This window comes from Syngnathus acus, chromosome 19, assembly GCF_901709675.1.
Source record: "Syngnathus acus chromosome 19, fSynAcu1.2, whole genome shotgun sequence".
NCBI lineage: Eukaryota > Metazoa > Chordata > Actinopteri > Syngnathiformes > Syngnathidae > Syngnathus > Syngnathus acus.
In genome coordinates, this window is record NC_051103.1 from 6,177,408 (window position 1) to 6,195,012 (window position 17,605).

Sequence of the window (17,605 nt, forward strand, 5' to 3'; positions counted from 1 at the left end):
TCTTGTGTCCACTGCAAAGTGTCCCCATCTTGGACTACACCGTGTAAAAACTCCCTAGGACGCCGTAAGTGTTTCTTTTTGTTCCTTTTGTGACGCTCACGTTGACCTTTTTCACAGTTAATTGAAGAATTGATTACCATGGAGAAACCGCTGCGTCTCTTTGTGTCTGTTTTCTTTTTCTTTCAATGGAGCAAATGTTTGTTGTCGTTATCTCTGCCACTCACAATTCACATTCAACGATTATTCGAGTCATATGGGACATTTCACTGAAACAAATTAATATCGATTCGCGTGTCAGAGTCAGGTGACCTCTTTGACCCCTTAACTTTATTTTGAATGGTACAGTAGATTCTAAAGGAATGTTGATCAGCTTAGAGAGATTTTAGAGGCAAAGGGGAACAATCCACATTGTGTATTTCACACGCACTAATCAAATGTATGACAAAATAGTCGCTTTGGTTTTGGCTTGTGGTTGCTTTGTGGTTTCTTGGCAATGTTTTAATTTGTGCAAAATCAAGTCCAACAAGGAGAAAACACATTAAGAGTGTAATTGGAATATTTGGTTCCCCTCCTCTTTGCACACACACACACGCGTCGCCCCCCCCTCTTCTCCCGCACACACTTTGGGAAAATGTGTGTTTGATTTGAACGGGGAGTAGCCTCAGCCCGGGCTCGCTTTTCAACATATGGACGACTGCTCGCTTCTCACTTGGGTCCAGGCACGCATGAGAGAGAGGTGGTCCACATTTTCACTTGTGGGATTTAGTGGCATTTTTCTTTACTCTATTTAAAGGCTAATTTGGATTCAATAAGGTGAGTTGGATATGATTATTATTTGAACAAGCATGTGTTAGGCAATGACAGGTTACGTGAACCCGTTTTTTTTTTTAAATGAAGCTGCCGTTAGCTCGTGCACGCGCGTTCACAGACAGGTGCCACTCTGGAATTGGGTAGAAATAAGTGTGCAAGAGGAGGTGGAAGCTGAAGGGGCGATTGTGAGCCAAGAGTGCATGCGTGCCAAAGCAAGCGGCGCGCCTCTCGGCCGCCTTCGTCCTTCAACATGCGTTTGTCACTTCCAATATTTCCTCAGCGTGCACCCCCCCCCCCTTCTGAAAAGTTAAAGTTACACTGTAACGTTGCATTAGACATCAAATCTAAAAAAAAGTAAGTTTGATGAACTTAGCATCTTATGTCATTAAAATAATTATGGAGGATGTTCTGTAATTAATTCCTTCATCATTTCACCTCAATTCTATTGCGATTAGTGATTGCATCAAATATTTTGAAATATTATATAAGAAGTCAAAATGTACGTGCAAAATTATCAAAGTGAGTCATTCAAAATTGCACTCAAAACTGTTACATTTTAGTTGTGTGATGTCATCGACGATGACACATTTTTTTAAATTTAGGACATATTTTAGTTCCATTTAGTGCAAATCCAATCCAATTTTGGCTTGTTTGGTGTTTTCTGTGCTGACTTCCCCGAATATCAAACATGCTCCAATGTTAAACTCCGCCCCCTTGAAAGTGCACACAGCCTGCTCTCAAACAAGTCTGGAGCTGAAAGCGACAGTCCCGTCCGGCACTTGTTATCTTAACTGCTTGAATGGCCTTAAAGTATGCCCCTATTGCCCCCTTGAAACAGTGTCAGCCACTTGACCTACTTCTCACCATTAAGCGTCGGAGTCACTCCACGCAATCGGGAATCGTCTGTGATTATTTTCATCGGGTCCACCATCAGAAGAGGCGGTTGCAGTCGCATGATGTGTGCGAGATAATCCGAGGCAACACTCTGCAGATTTTGCTCATTGTGTCACTCATTCTCTAAGTTCCATTGAAGTGTGTGTGTGTGTGTGTGCTCCCCTCGCCTGTAAGCATTCAAATACCTGCTGTCCGTCGGCGTGACACTCCAGATGTGTCTGGCAACGGGAAGACGGTCCAGGAGCAAATATCGGCATGCTCGGTCCTGCCCGTCCCCCGCGTCCCGCTTGGCCTGCATGCACGTTTTCTCCAGGTGTGTGTGTGTGTGTGTGGTCTGTGTGCTTGTCATATCGGCATGTTTCTCAGCGGTCGTGTTTGGAATGTTTTGAAAATGTCTCGGGCTTTCCCCGTGCTTGACTGTTTTGTATCGTCGTGGCCAATTAACCCCGTTTAACCCTCGGGTCTTGCGTCATACCTCAAACTTTTACCCCTTTTTTGTTTTTTTTCCTCCCCTCCTCTGCCATGACCCTTTTTCACCAAAGCATTGACCTCGCAGAAAACGACATCGGCAATTTTGTCTGAGAGCTACCTTGACCTCGTTCTACACCTTGAACCTTCTCTGAGACATGAGAATTTGTCGGTGATCCCTCTGCTAATGACGCCCTCAGCTGGGAAAGTTGACCCCTTCCTGCCCTCCCCCCAAACACACACACGGGAATTGTCGTCACCACCGTGAAGATGGCCGTCATCGAGCGGGCCGCTGACCTCTGTTACCTGAGTCCTGTCAGTCATGTTGACTCACGTCGACATCTTTATTTGCTCTGTGTGTGTGTTCCATTTTTGGATTTTGCCCATTGTCGAACAGACTCAAAATAAACTCGTTTATCCGTCAGAATTGGCAATGTGTCAGCAATATTGACAAAAAATCCTCAGTAGTTGTGGAAAGATGCTAATAACCCCACCAGGGATTACTGTGCTGGAGGGGGACAGCAGGGTACCACATCGGGCCCCCTCTCACTGTCACCCGATAGAAGACCTCCCTCCGCTCCCCGTCTCAGAGAGGGGCTACCCGACCAGCGTGAAAGGCTCCCACTTGGGATACAAAGCGGCTCAGCTGTCCCCCCCCCCCTACCCGGAGCCCTCCACTATCCACCCAAGCCAAATAAAGCCTCTCAGCGACTTGTGTTTTCCTAATCGGTGAACTCCGACTAAGGCGCCCATGCTTGAAAGAGAAGCGAATCAACGTGGGATGATCTCCCGATGACGGGGGGGGGGAGAAGCTGAAAACCTCAAGACCACCCCGTCGTCCTCCCATCTACACATGAAACTTGTTTCTCATTATGATAAGTCATGAGGTAGAAGAAAAAAAACAAAGCTGGCGTCTCCTCTAGTGTGTTGTCACTGTTCCCAGTCGGTTGAAGCACCCACCCACCCACAGCTCTCCCATATTTAGTCATTCCAGGCACTGACACGCACCGTCGCAGTCGTCCACCTTAATCTGTCTCGCTCCATCCATCTCATATTTTCATGCCCTAGTCACCTTCCTCCATTAATCTCCAGGTCTGCTCTTCTTCCATTTATCACGTTGTCTTACTTTTCTTGACATTTTTGTCCAACACTAGAAAACAAGTGGGGGTGGGGGGGTTGTTTCCTTTTAGCACCACTTGAGAAGAGGCCAAATAGTTGGAGTGCAGATGAGTGCTCCCATTTGCCAGTTTTTTTTGTTTAGTTTTTGAAGGGTTGCAATCCCCGTAGCCCTTCACACGTAAGAAGAAGGAAACTTTTGTCTTTGCGACTGGCCTTTAACTCCCATCTGTCTGCTTTCCGCCGCGCTTGACTGAAGTGGATACAGAGGCCACCTTTTGTTCTTCTCTCTCAGATGAAGAGGGATGGATGGCGTTGTATGAAGGGGAGCCCGAGCGGGAGCGGCTGGCTGCCATTCATTGTAATTTAATAAATAGCACACAAAGAGGGATGCGGTTGCCTTCAGCTGTCACTTTTCAAATGAGGCACCTCTCGATTTGACACCCAGGGAAGGAAAAGGGGGATTAGGCGAGGAAAAGCCCCAGGCCGTATTCACCCCCCCCCCCCCTCCTCAAATGGCTTTCTCACCCCGAACCCCTTCTTTGGAACCAAGAGGCTCCTTGTCTAGCCGAGCATTGTAGAAACAATGTCACCCAGGTACCAAGCATGGAACCGTATCACTGGTGAATTGACTCATCGGGGAATGTCGGAATTTTTACCGTCACATCGTCTTTGATGAGAGTTTCTCTTTGGCGGTTTCACTTCTTCAAACACAGAGACCACATTTCTGGTCCGTCGCACCACACCATTACCAGGGATTATGGGATGCCATGCTACCCGAGCATGACCACAAAGCTCGGCTGCTTTTGACACCGGCGGAAGAACAGAAAGAGTCGGCCATTTTGGAGGCATCCACTTCTTTAAATGGCCCGTCTGTCAAGAAGTGTATATATTTTTTTATTCCAGCCAGCCAAGCATTTCAATCTTCTATGTTAATTAATGTCGGGATTTTTCAGACGGACGTGATTGCTCAGCCTTGGCAGAGGTCCGCGCTTGACTGAGTGGCCCTTTTTGGTGATTTCCTTTTGTGGTAACAATATGAGTTTGACACTGACCTCCGTGTTTGTATCTGTCTCCCGCAGGAAGGGCCTCGCGCCAAGGGTCACCGAGCACCGACAGTCTCCTTCCTCCGGGCCGCAATTAAGGCCGGCTCGGGAGATTTTTAGCGAGAAGTCGGACACGTCCGCACGCAGTCTCGCTCTGGCGTTTACTGGCGCAGCTTCTCCGCTCGACTCGCATCTATTTGCCTCCCAAGACGCGTGCGGTGGTCGGGAGCCGGGCCCTCGGAGCAGAATGAGGGAAGCCTGGACGTACTTGCTGTGCTTGAGCCTCCTGGCGGGCTCGGCGGGGTCGCACGGCGCCAACAACCCCTTCGCCGGACAGCAGACCCCCGCGGACCCTTGCTACGACGACGCCGGCGCGGCCCGCCGTTGCATCCCCGAGTTTATCAACGCCGCCTTTGGCAAGGAGGTGGCGGTGTCCAGCGTGTGCGGGCGCCCGGCGTCCCGCTCGTGCAGCGTGGTGGAGCGCGGAGACGAGCGGCCGTCGGTGCGAACGTGCCAGATCTGCGACGCCGCCGACCCCCGGCGCGCCCGCCCGCCTTCCTACCTCACCGATCTCAACTCGGCTCACAACCTGACCTGCTGGCAGTCGGAGAACCTCAACACCTCGCCGCACAATGTGACGCTAACGCTTTCCCTGGGCAAGAAGTTTGAGATCACCTACGTCAGCTTGCAGTTCTGCTCGCCCAGACCGGAGTCGCTGGCCATCTACAAGAGCATGGACTACGGCAAAACGTGGACGCCCTACCAGTTCTACTCGTCGCAATGTCGCCGCGTGTACAACCGGCCCAACAGAGCCGCCATCACCAAGCAGAACGAACAAGAGGCTCTGTGTAGCGACGGCCACACGGACCTCTACCCGCTCTCCGGAGGCCTCATCGCCTTCAGCACCTTGGACGGACGGCCGTCCGGCAAAGACTTTGACAACAGCCCGGTCCTCCAGGACTGGGTGACCGTCACGGATATCCGCGTGGTCTTCACCCGGCCCCAGCAATCGCGGGAGCCGGGACCGGCCGGGCGGGACGAAGACCCCGCGGCGGCGGCGGCGCCCGCCACGCTGCCGGCGTACTTCTACGCGGTGGGCGACTTCCAAGTGGGCGGGAGGTGCAAGTGCAACGGCCACGGTGCGCGCTGCCTGAAAGACAAGGAAGGCAAACTGGTGTGCGACTGCAAGCACAACACGGAAGGGCCCGAATGCGACCGCTGCAAGCCCTTTCACTACGACCGGCCGTGGCAGAGGGCCAGTGCCCGCGAGGCCAACGAATGTCTGCGTGAGTACTTTTTGTTTTTCTTCTCTTTGGGTCCAAAGTCAAAACAAATAGTCAGCCATACCATCGAGCCCTAACTGAGCACTTAGACACGGACCCGTCAAAATTGAATAAAGACAACCGCTGGCTGGCCAAATATCCAATGACCGCCTTTGGGCAGCCACAATCGAAAATAAAATGTTGATATTTGGAATCTTTTTTTTTTTGCTAGCCGCCCGCACTCGAAATCGGTCACTCGGCTGCGTTTCCCATCAAGCGTGTAAATGAAGTGCACCTCTTCAGGGAAACGCTCATGTTTTCTGGAAATGTCTAAACAGCGGATGACAACTATTCAACTCACTGGCACTCAGCGAGGGGTTAAATCATCCGAGTCGTCATGCGAGCGAGTCGTGTTTACGCTCTGGGGACCGGCCATGTCAAATTGTTATTCTTATTTACGTGCCAACGGCTGCTAATGTAATTGTATAGGCAGTTCCGTCGATTTTCATTTTGGACGGTCTGGCTTCATATTAGATTTGCGCACCTGTTTTAAATCAACAGACATCCAGTGAAATTGAATTCAGCTCAATTTGGCCTGTCGTGAAAAACGTGGCAGCGAATTAGTAAGCGCTGTCCCCGTTTTCACCTCGCTGATGAAGCCAGAAAGTTTCGGCGGGGGGAGGCAGGGAGGGAGGGCGGGCAAAAGTGTATATTTTTCTAACGTGTTGTAATTGCCCGGCGAGCTCGCCTGAGATCATATTTAGCAAATGCCAGATCTGCTTAAGGGTGACCAGGGGTGACAAAACCAAAGGCCAACTATGCAACAATATCCCAGCGCAGATCCCTCAGCGCTTTTCCTGCGCTTACGCCCTCTTTTAAATATCCCCTTGCTCTTTCCCAAATGTTACACCCGCTTTACGTATATGTCGCCGGGATTTGCCAATGAAAGCTCACTGGCCGCTTTACCTTCCTTCCTGGAACCCAAAGCGAGGCCTGAGGGCGCTTTTTAGTGAAAGGGAGCAGGGGCGTGGGGTCGTGACCTTTACGCAGGATGGTGACATGCTTAAGCTGACGGTGACATGTTGTTGGATGTCAGGAGACGTTTTGATTTTTGCCTCCCGAGTGGAGTACGGGCTCCTCTTTAGACCCATCTGGTGCCTCCATCTTGGTTTTTTAAAAAACCCCTCCGTCCTGGAGGTCGGCGAGGGCGACCCCGCTGCGATTTATCTGCCGAGTGGTGCGGGACAGAACGAGGAAACAGATGCGACGCTTGTGTTTGCTTGCCGTTTGTGATTGAGTATTGTTGTTTTTGCTGGCGTGCCCCACGCCGGAATGTAAATACTGTTTGTTGACTTTCAAATTAAGTCTGCTCAAAGAGACTGTATCGGATGAGAGGCCTCTTGTGGAGTCAAGTGACACCAGTCCGAGATGATTTATGGTACCGGCAAATTATTTTCCAGTCCTTCCCTCTTCCTCATTTGGAGCGCAGGAAGTGCAGCTCGGGGATGCTCCGAGGCCAGAAGCAGGCATCATCCATCGCTAATGGAGCTTAGCTTAGCCAGATCCAACAGTGCACCGACGCCACGGCTCATTTGCAAGCTGCAGGTTTATTTTTCAAGATTGCAGGTGAGCTGTGGTTGGCAGCGCCGTCGAGGGTGTGGCGCTCAATGTTTTATTAGTCAATCATTCAACCTAACCCTTTTAAATCACATCAGTCGAATAAATTAGTTGAAGGAAATTTCCTTCATTTGTTAAACCTAGAGGACGACGTCGTTATTTTTTTTCTCCCCTCTGACAAAGAGCAGATGGGTTTTTTTTATACTGATTAGAATTTCAAAATAGGCCTTCCATCCCTTCATTGCTTTTTTTTGTGTTACACTTCTCGACCAGCCGAGGCCAAGCCGGGGTCAGTCTGTGTTCTACTTTCACGATTTGAGAAATGAAAGTGAAAACGTCCGTGTCGTTTTTAATCGGTTGTAACGCGAGGATGTCGGATTCCCTTCAAATGGAACGCGCAATTTTCAAAGCTGTGTTCTTTCGCCTGAAGGCAACATGGGATAAAAGACCATGATGAGATTTATAATTTTAGAAAAGAAAAGCCGCTTTGATAGCGCTGCCCCCTATGTGTCATTATCCTACTTTTGCTAATCGACTCCCCGGAACTCCCGCGTCGCCGGAGGCTAGCTAGCGAGGGCTCGTCACATCATTTGAATTTTTTTTTTTTGCAGCTTATCCCAAGGTTGAATGGGTTTGATTGACACTTCTCCCATCAAGTCATTATAAAGAGGTGAAATCACGTTAATTGCGTTAATATGCGCCGCTCTATCAAGTCGCACACCCACACATGGTAGCAATCAACCCCGACTTTCCCACCAGTGACTTTTTCTATCAAGGAGCCCCTTCGGCTGAAATCAGAGCCTGGCTTTTTTGTCGTTGGAAATTTTGCCTTTTTTTTTTCAATGTTGTTGCAAGCCCGCGGGCTCTGCTAACTGCGGAACGATGCGGTTTCCAGCCGACACGCCGGCCGCTGTTGTTGGTGGCTGTTAAGCCAGAACATGAGTGCAGGAACTCTTCCGTGAACTCTTGTGTATATATGAAATTATATGAGAGTGTCATTAGCACATTTTTTTGTGTCTTTTTATTATTACAATCTTATTTTGTGTGGGTTTCACCACACTGTGTCGATGCCACGGATCCGACAAGGAGGTAATTAACCGGGTGTTCCCTCCCGGTGTCCTGAGCAGGTGGCTGGAGCAGCCAGACACTGTTCAGCTCACACACACACACACACACCATGTCGAGAGTAACACACGGTGTCTGGACGTCAGCCCGACCCGAGAAGAGAAAGATGGCGGTCAGTGTGGCCCTCCACTCTTTGAGGACCAATATTAGTTGAGGGGAGGGGTGAGTTGCACGGGCATCCAAAATGTTGGTAGAGGTGAAGGAAAAATAGAATTAGATTTATACGGAACATTTGCATTTTATTTGTTGAAATCGGTTTTCATTCAACAGGCCGATTTGTCACGTGGGGGGAAACGCCAAGCTGTTCTTGAGTCAATATGTTACCTGGCACGTTGTCGCTATTGAAAGGTCTTTGGAGATGGGGAAGTCAGAAACATGTGCGAAGGAGGAGGACGCTGGCTCCCGCTTGCGTGAAGCCGTCATTCCGTCGTCACGCAGTACCTCCAATTTGTTGCTCTTTATCTTAATGACTTATGGTTCTTTTCGTCTCCCGTACTAAAAAATGATTTGTCGTGGCTGTGTTTGCCAACCGCAGCTTGTTTGTTTTGCCATTTCCTTGACAACACGCGAATTCTTTTGGCTACATGCAAAGGGAATTTTCCTTTATTCTTTTTTTCCACACATAAGCTCAAAACAATAGATTTGCCGCTCGGTACTTTGAGTTGCCGCGCGGCCGTAAATCAACAAGATGCCAGAAATCTGCCGTCGGTTCTTCAGCTGCGCTCGCGATGCAAAACGTGATCCATCACTTTCATGTTCCAGTGCAAGGTGTTAATGGTCCCACATGCTCACAGCTGGATACGTGTTTGAGATGCTTGATGGCAGAAACAGCATCCTGCCTGCCCTGGAAATTTCCTTGGAATATTTCACACTTGTGGTGAAGATCACCTCGTCCACACCGACTCATTTTTTTAGTCAAATTTCAAATGCTATTTGATTAGCCTCTGAATTCCAAACAAATTGGGCTGTAACCATATGGAATTGGGAAACAGTCTGGGAATGTGCCCCCCCCCCACACACACACGCGACCCCTCCCACCCCCTTTTTTTTCCAGGATCTGGAACCAGGAGAAAAACACGGCCTCATTTCCCCGGCCCGGTGACAGGCTTCCTTTTTTAAATGTGGATCACGTACAGCTCTCGCCACAGTAGCGACAAAATGTCGTCGTCGTACCTTGAAAATAACAGCCGTGAATCAAAACACGTTAGGGCGGCGATGTTTCAATGCGGATGTGGTCTGTTAATTTTAACGTTGACGTTATGACAATGGATTTACTGCTTAAATACACAAACTGTCCGGGTTGCTAGAAAACAAAAACAATTATTCCTCGGAGCTACTTTAGCTCCTAAATCAAACTCTGCTTTCGTAATCGTCTCGGCAACCTCAGTGAACCAGTCGGATCTCCAGCTTGAACCGTTATATCCTGGCTCACCTCATCGGGAAGCTCAAATCTCTATGTGAGCCCGGTTTTCCTTTAATAGGTCATCAGTGAGATTGACGCCGGATTAACGTGTCTCGCTGCGGAGATTAATAAGTGATGGACTGAAGGAAGTTGGATTCATAAATCACCAAAAGGGAGAAATGAAGGCTACAAATATCATTTTGATGGATGGGAAGCAGAGCTGCCGCCAAGCTCGGAGCTGCCATGTTGTAAACGCTTACCAAACCACAGCGTCAAAGTAAATCTTAAAGGTACCGTGTATGTTCTGACAACTGTGTCGTCCGTCCGCAGCGTGTAACTGCAACCTCCACGCCCGGCGCTGTCGTTTCAACATGGAGTTGTACAAACTTTCGGGGAGGAAGAGCGGAGGCGTGTGCATGAACTGTCGCCACAACACGGCCGGCCGCCATTGCCACTACTGCAAGGAAGGCTTCTTCCGAGACATGGCCCGACTAATCACTCATCGACGGGCTTGCAAGGGTACGTGCTATTTCGATTTCTCCATGTGTTAGAGGTGAAAGTATGTTGAGTGTCACGTCTCAAGACAATAAAATACAGGTGTTTCCAAAAGGGGGGAGGCGGGGCAAGCGTCTGTTCCTAATCAGACCTGCTCTGCAAATGAGCGCCCATGAGAGCGGCGGGGAATGGAGCCATGAAAAATATCGTGAAGTGTAAAAAAAAAAAGAAAAACAATCATCCACAATTTGCAGAGGTTCGATGAAGAAAAGACCGTTTTAAAGGACTACAAATCCCAAGGCGACGTGTGTCACAGCTGCAGTCACGCAGGCTTGAAAAGTCATCAACATCTGAGGACTTTTTACTGCTTCTTAACTGGCCCAAGCCGCCTTGCTCATAAAACCTCGGGGAAAAAAAACAGTTTGAGGAGAAAAGGAGGGGGCAGAGATCAACACCCCCCCCTCCCTCTTCCCTTACGACCTGCTCATATTTGCCCGGTTGTTTACCGAACACGGTGGACAAAGACTATAAACTGTTTTGTCTCATGTTCTTGTTCCTGCGCCATCTTCTCAGCCTGCGACTGCCACCCCGTCGGAGCAGCGGGTAAGACGTGCAACCAGACCACAGGTCAGTGCCCCTGCAAAGATGGCGTCACCGGCAGCACCTGCAACCGCTGCGCCAAGGGCTACCAGCAGAGCCGATCTCCCGTGGCCCCTTGCATCAGTGAGTGGACGCTCTAGCTAGCTCAAAGCTAAATGGAGCTCTTTCAAAAATGACCTTTGCTGATGCAGCGTCACACTGCGCCACGCCACGCGGTGCCACATGGCGCCGTGTTGTTTCTCTCGCATTGCAGCTCCGGAGCAGATGGTCCAAAAAAAGCCACGGTCATGGATGGTCGACCCCGACCATTTCATTGCCGCTGAACCATCCCAGGCACCAAAGGGAACTAAGCGCGTGCATAAATTTAGCTCTATTAGGCTTAATGGCAACTTTGGGTGTGACAATATGGCCTCGTGGGGAGGGGAGGGGGCGAGGCTGTTAAGCAGCCAATTAGTATTAGTACGGATCCTTTCATTGAGCTTCACAAGATGTTTTTTTTTTTTTAATGCTGTCATGCATAATTTTAATGCAGATTTTTAATAGTCCAAATTGCCTTCCAAGATCTTCAAAAATGTGTTTGCCGCTCAAATCTAGCATTTATGTTTTAGCACAGCACTAAATGTTTGACGTTTGCGTTCCAGAGATCCCCGTGGTGAACCCCACAGCTGTGGTGAGCAGCACAGAAGAGCCAGCAGGTTGGTGTACGCTCACTCACACCCCGCCCCGTTCACCAGAAGAACAAAAACATCTTTTTTTTTTTTTCCCCCATATTTCTGGGCTCCAGTTTGAAGGTGTGGAATAAATATTAATGGCGGATGGGGCGCCTCCCTTTTTTGAAGTGCTTTGGCCCAGATGAGATTTTCCCCCTTTTGTCTCGGAATCCCAAAGCCCTCGGCCAAGTTTCCTCGACCTCGAAGCATCACGACAAGGCCGAGGTGATTGCTAGATAAAGTGGAAGGAAACGTTTTGAGGCGTGAAAAGACTTTTTGGCAACTTGAGGAAATTGATTCGGGCTCTCCCGTGGGAAAACATTTCCACCGGCGATTCTCCTCAAGCGCTCGAAAATACCTCATCCGTGTCTTTCTCTCCATCCTTAAACTTGAACTGTCCAAAATGTCGGTTTTTGTGTAGAAGGGGGCGGAGCACGCAATTTGTCCTTGTCGTATGTAGAGAAAAGTGTTTTCACTGGGCCGCTCTTCCGGGTCACTAGGCGATTATTTATTTTTTTCTTTTTTGCAAGAGCTTTTCCAGGTGAAAAGTGACTCCTCATGGGAAAAGGAGCTTTTGCCCGTTTTCTCGCTGCCAAGGTTTCAGCGCCAATACCTCGGAGAAGGAATGCGAGCATATTTGGCAGCGCTTTAATGAAATCCATGCGCATGTCATCTACATGCATGCGTGTCGCAGTTGCACGCGCACGTTCATGATAATGAGCTGAAAAGAAAAAAAAGAATCATTTCAATTTGGCAGGATTTTATTTTCACTTCCAGAGACTAGAAAAAAAAAATAATAATAATAAATATTTGTAATTAATAACAAAAAAATAATGAATTTTTTATTTCTTTTTTTAAACACCCCAATTTAGTTATTAAAACACTTTTTTTTCCCCCCCCTCTTCCTTCCTTTTTTCCCCTCACTGAGCCTTATAAAATCTCCTGCTCGCTGATTCACAGCCAAACATCCTGGATGTTTTTATGACTTTCTTGTCCTTCCTAAACTCCTTCAATTACTGCAAAAAAAAACAGCAAAACGCAACGCCCTTTTCGTGTGCAGCCGCTTTTGATTGATTTACTTTGGTAGCCGACATGACTGGCTGGTTTTTCCTCGCGAAAGTAGCGAGACCGCAAGGACCAGGTCCAGTTCTGTGTGTTTGGTAGTCTTGACATTCCAAGCAGGCAGCACGCTCGGCTTCCCGTGTCTCCGTCGGGACTTCAAACATGGGAAATGTTTTCCAATGTTGTCACTCCATCAACTACAAATATGCAAATTCAAAACCGTTCCACATTTTTTCTGAAGATAGCGCTCATCTGTTTTCAATATTTCATATGACCCCCCCCCCTTCTCTCTTTTCATCATCACACAATTTCAATTTTGATAACTATCAAACATTTCCATGTGCGTTCTCTCCGGCTTGCCTGAGGGCTCTCCGTCGAAAATTGAATTATTGTCTTTTTTTATTTTTTTTTCCGGGGCTTTCAGAATGTGAAACTCTGAGGGAAGAGCACATTTCCATTGCGGATTTACGAGCAGGATGACGGAGTCGTTAATATGGATCTGGCCAATGTGTGGTCTCGGGCATCACACTCGCTTCCACCTCGCTCTGTTTTTTCTCTCCCCAACCTCCAAAACATGTCAAAAGTTAACACTTTGAGTCCTCTGTTGTGTTTCAGCCGCCATGTTTGTTTTATAGATTGTGAGTCTTACTGCAAACCGGTGAAGGGGAACTTGAAGATCAACATGAAGAAATACTGCAAGAAGGATTATGGTGAGTTTGGAATTCATGACGTGACGTACGCACCGAGACCGCTCACCCGAGACTTGTCGTCCTCAGCGGTGCAAGTGAACGTGCTGGACATGGAGACGGTCGGCGACTGGGCCAAGTTTTCCGTCAACGTCATGTCCGTGTACAAGAGTCGCGGCGAGCCCTTAAAACGAGGCGACAACATCCTGTGGGTGCACATGAAGGATTTGGCCTGCAAGTGTCCCAAGATCCAAATGAGCAAGCGCTTCCTGGTTATGGGCGGCAGCGACGGCGGGACCGGCTCGGGGCCCGGGGTCGGGACCTCCAACCCGGAACGTGCTGGGCTGCTGGCTGATAAAAACAGCCTGGTGATCCAGTGGAGGGACGTTTGGACGAGACGACTGAGGAAGTTCCAGCGCAAAGAGAAGAAGGGCAAGTGCGGCAAAGCCTGATTGGACGGCGCCGTGGAAACTTAACCCCGCCCCCTTTTCCATTACGGGACATGACCAAGACTGCATGTACCCGAGGACCACATTTTGTGTATATTGTATAATTATTTTCCTTTTTATTTTTTATTTGTCACATCTTTCTCCTCCAACGGTTTGCCTTAAAAAGGGACCGCTAAGGGTACAAAGTTCCCGCCCTCGCTGACGACGTTGGAACCTTCCGCTCCGTTTCCAACCACTGCAACAATGAAATCCAAGGAATCACAACCTTTTTTTTTTTTTGGGATACCAGACATCAGGAGGAACTTTTTTTTAATCAAGTCTTTGGAATTTTCCACAACTGCCATCAGACTGGACTTATTCAAGTTGACATTTCTGAAGGCCACATGGTTGGACCCTCAGTTTCTGAAGGACGCCTAAAGTGTCATGTGACTGGCAGACAGAAGCGAGCGGAGCTGACTATTTAGTCTGAATGAACGAGGCTGGAACGTTCGTGGAGAGCATACCGTACTAGAACACGAGACTATCGCGTTTCAATCCTACAAAGTTTTGTCATGTTTGCATGTTTGTGGTTTGTGCTGGTCCATCAAAGCCCCCCCCCCCCCCCCCCCCCCATCCACCCAACCCACCCACCGCTCCAGAACCAAACCGTTGCCAGCATCCAAAAAAAAAAGTTATCTCCCCCTGTCATCCTTTGCCAAATGAGCACAGTCGGAGTTTTAAACCTAATTAAGAGACTCTGAAAGTCAAGAGAGGAGGAAAAAAAAAAGTCTGGTCGCTCTCCAGGTTTTCCTCCGCCTTTCATTCTGTGAAAGACATCATTGCAATGTCTCGCTATAAGCTAAACAAGAATCTGAAGTTTGCGTCGAGCTGGCGCGGCGGCCATCTTGCTGACAGGCATGTCTTGAAAGTTGTTTGGCTGCGGCCGCATGTTTGGCTTGTCGTTCTTCCAAAAGACTCTCCTCTGCTGCGTATCGGCCAAGCCCCCCATCACTCCCCCCCGCCCCCAGGAGCCATTTTTGCATGTTATGTATTGAGTGTCTTTGATAAGTGAGTTGGAGATTGCCAAATACGCTCAGTGGCGCACTGTACTCCTTTCCCGTCAAATGTCCGTCAAACTCTACCCCGCCCCCTTACAGCAACGACGTGAAGATAAGAGCTGGCCAGATGTTTTCTCGTCCTTTTTAGCGAAAGCCGTCATGTTGTTTAACGAGGCCTAAAGCTTGGCAATGGAAGCCGGTCCCCTTTCGTGCTTTGTTGCTTTCGCCGCCACTTTTTATTGCGCTTGCAGGTGTGTGTGAGAATACATCCATGTGTGTGTGTGTGTTAGTCCACGCAAGTAAACAAGTGATATGCACATCACAGAATGTTTTCTACGACAAACGTCCTATTGTAAATAACTCGGGGGGGCGGGGGGTGGACGTAAAGATGTGACACGGGGATGCTTGAGCTAAGCCCCGCCTCTTTCTGTTGGATGAATGTCTCGTCCCCATTTCTATATCCGAGTCTTCCTCGAGGCAACGAACCACTGACTTTTTCATCTAAGTGATACAAAATAAATTATTAGTTAATGAGCCGTGTGCCGTGTTTGATGATGTGTCTCGGTAATAGCGAGCTGCGGAAATTCTCATTTCCATTCGACCAGGTTGGGAATGCTCCCTTTGAGTCCAAATGTTCTGTAAATAAACGGTGAGGCCTCCAATCAATGTCAGGAAGGGTTTTTAAATCCCCTTGTATTTCACTCTGTCACCTTCAGGGTCCTCGTTGTCTGAATTCCCAATTTCTATCCAAACAAAATCCTCCTCTAAGCTGGAAAGGAACCATTTATCACCCCCCCCTAAATTGTGCCTGGATGTTTGTAGACCTTCAGCATCAAACACATCTGTCTTGGACATCCTGTCTTCCATCGAGTTGTTGTGCCAACTTGTATTACCGGACAACATTTCAACTTAATGGACACCACTTTACGGTGGGATCAGGGAGTCGGTGACGGGGGCAGATTGTTAGAGATTGGCCAGATCGGACTTTGAAAAATTGCCAAGTATTCCAAAGGAGGCTTCAAAATTGTTTGTGTGTGTTAGCCAGCAGCTGGTTTTTTTTTTTTTTTTTTAACACATGGTTTTGCCGAGCTGCTTTTTGGAAAAGCTGTTTTGAGGATTTGGAAAAGTATCCAAAGACGCCGCGTTCTCCTCCACATTCTTCTTCCAGCACTCGCCGAACTTGCTTTCATAAGCTGCCAGCGCAGCTTCGTTGGCTTTTAAATGGAGCCTCATTACCACTCGGCTTTAAAGTTCGACCGCCTTTTCCAGCATACGCTCAATTGTGTGTGTGTGTGTGTGTGTGTGTGTGTGTGTGTGTGTGTGTGTGTGTGTGTGTGTGTGTGTGTGTGTCTAACCACACATATAACCCCCCCCTCTTTTGTAAACCGCAAAAAATGTGGCAAGAAATCTTTGTAAGGGCTGCATCATAAATATTCAGCGCTGAAGGTCTGATCTGGATCTCTCTTTTTGGGCCGCACGTCTTCGCTTTGAGTGAAAGCAGCTGTCGTGTGAGGAGACAAAACGTACGTGATGATGCCTGAACCTCTGGAGGTAATTCATAATCACACTGTTGACGCACTCCCAATTTTCAAATTCCGCATTGTGAAGAACGAAGCCTTCTCCAACGCTTCCTCAGGGAGCCGAGGAGCACTTTCCCTCCGGGGGGGGAAGAGGGGGCGGGGTTACGGACAAGCGGGGCCTTGTGTCAACCCGACTCGGGCTTCTTACTTCAACAACAGCCCCCGCACCTGTCAAAATATGGCCGACGTATCCACGTATCAAAGCAAATAAGCACGCTTGGATGACAGGTGCCACTCGCCGTAGAACACCTCGCCGCTACCTATAGAGCCGTTTTATGTGTGTTTGGACCTTGCCAAACTTTTGCTCTCCATGGCAGAGCTACTGAGCAATAAATGTTTTGGATTGGCCTTTTTTTTTTTTTTTTTAATAACACATTCCAAAGAGGCTATGTCACATCTTGGCACCTCGGCAATAAAATCTGCGGAAACCTGACTTCCTGCTTCTGCTTCCTGTGCAGCAAAGCTTCAAGTCCGGCACCAGCCAGGATGGCACAATTGTGACCTCAGCGGTGGAATGACGCCACCGACCAAAAGTAAGTAATATAAGTATATATTCTTTATCCTCTGCACAAAAGTGACAGACTGCAAAAAACATTGAGACCTTTTGTACATCTGGGGAAGTTGGACTCCACGACCTTGACTATTTAATATCCATCGTAATGTTCGGATGACGTTGTTTGAAACCCTTTTTTTTTTTTCTTTACAAGTGCATATGGTTAATCTTTTTGTTTTCCTCACTTTTAAAAGACACCCAACGGACACTTCTGGAGTTCCACCTGTTGGACATCAAATAATAGCATTTTACCGTTATAATAATATTTCGAATGTTGTGCAACGTGAGAAATATCTGAGTCATTTCGCCGCAAACAACATAGTGAGCATTGATTTTTGGGTTTTGGGTTCCGTTTGGAATGTTGTGCTAGGACCCCAAGTGCAATGTGGCTCGGAGTCGCCGCCCTTGTTTCATTTTATTCCACGGAGGGGTCACAAGGCTAAAAGGGCCCTTTTGTCTGATTAATGGTGTTTGCTTCACTTGCATACTTGCTGCCCGGCGTTGATGAATCCCAGCGTCCTCGTAAAGTGAAAGCGCGCACAAGTTGTTTCTAAATGGCAATTGTTAACAGCTCGGTGGTCTCTGTAAACACGCACCGACGGAGATGGGGGGGGAACCGAAAAAAAAAAAAGTGAAAAAGACAGAGGCTGTTAAGATGTCATGTCGAGGTCGCCGACATGAAGCTTCATTTAT

The 17,605-nt window shown here is 48.3% G+C and overlaps 1 protein-coding gene across 3 annotated transcripts; it reads left to right on the top strand.

The window, feature by feature from the left end:
- ntn2 (netrin 2) lies at nucleotides 1–15,315 on the top strand. Of its 3 annotated transcripts, none has more exons than XM_037278502.1 (7): nucleotides 1–64; nucleotides 4,371–5,620; nucleotides 10,071–10,259; nucleotides 10,809–10,958; nucleotides 11,477–11,530; nucleotides 13,243–13,317; nucleotides 13,384–15,315. In XM_037278502.1, the coding sequence occupies exons 2-7, from the start codon at nucleotides 4,582–4,584 to the stop codon at nucleotides 13,743–13,745; spliced, it is 1,869 nt and encodes a 622-aa protein (XP_037134397.1). In that variant the 5' UTR covers nucleotides 1–64; nucleotides 4,371–4,581; the 3' UTR covers nucleotides 13,746–15,315. The 3 variants fall into 3 exon arrangements, with proteins under 3 accessions (XP_037134397.1, XP_037134396.1, XP_037134395.1); XM_037278501.1 differs by lacking the exon at nucleotides 1–64 and adding an exon at nucleotides 659–813; XM_037278500.1 differs by lacking the exon at nucleotides 1–64 and adding an exon at nucleotides 1,854–2,017.
- Nucleotides 15,316–17,605: the final 2,290 nt, after the last annotated feature.

Bases quoted from the DNA above. Each gene is read 5' to 3' on its own strand.
- ntn2 (XM_037278500.1), top strand. From the start codon at position 1,917: ATGTGTCTGGCAACGGGAAGACGGTCCAGGAGCAAATATCGGCATGCT. The intron at 5,621-10,070 runs GTGAGTACTTTT...GTCCGTCCGCAG, and splicing joins CGAGGCCAACGAATGTCTGC to CGTGTAACTGCAACCTCCAC. The intron at 10,260-10,808 runs GTACGTGCTATT...CCATCTTCTCAG, and splicing joins TCATCGACGGGCTTGCAAGG to CCTGCGACTGCCACCCCGTC.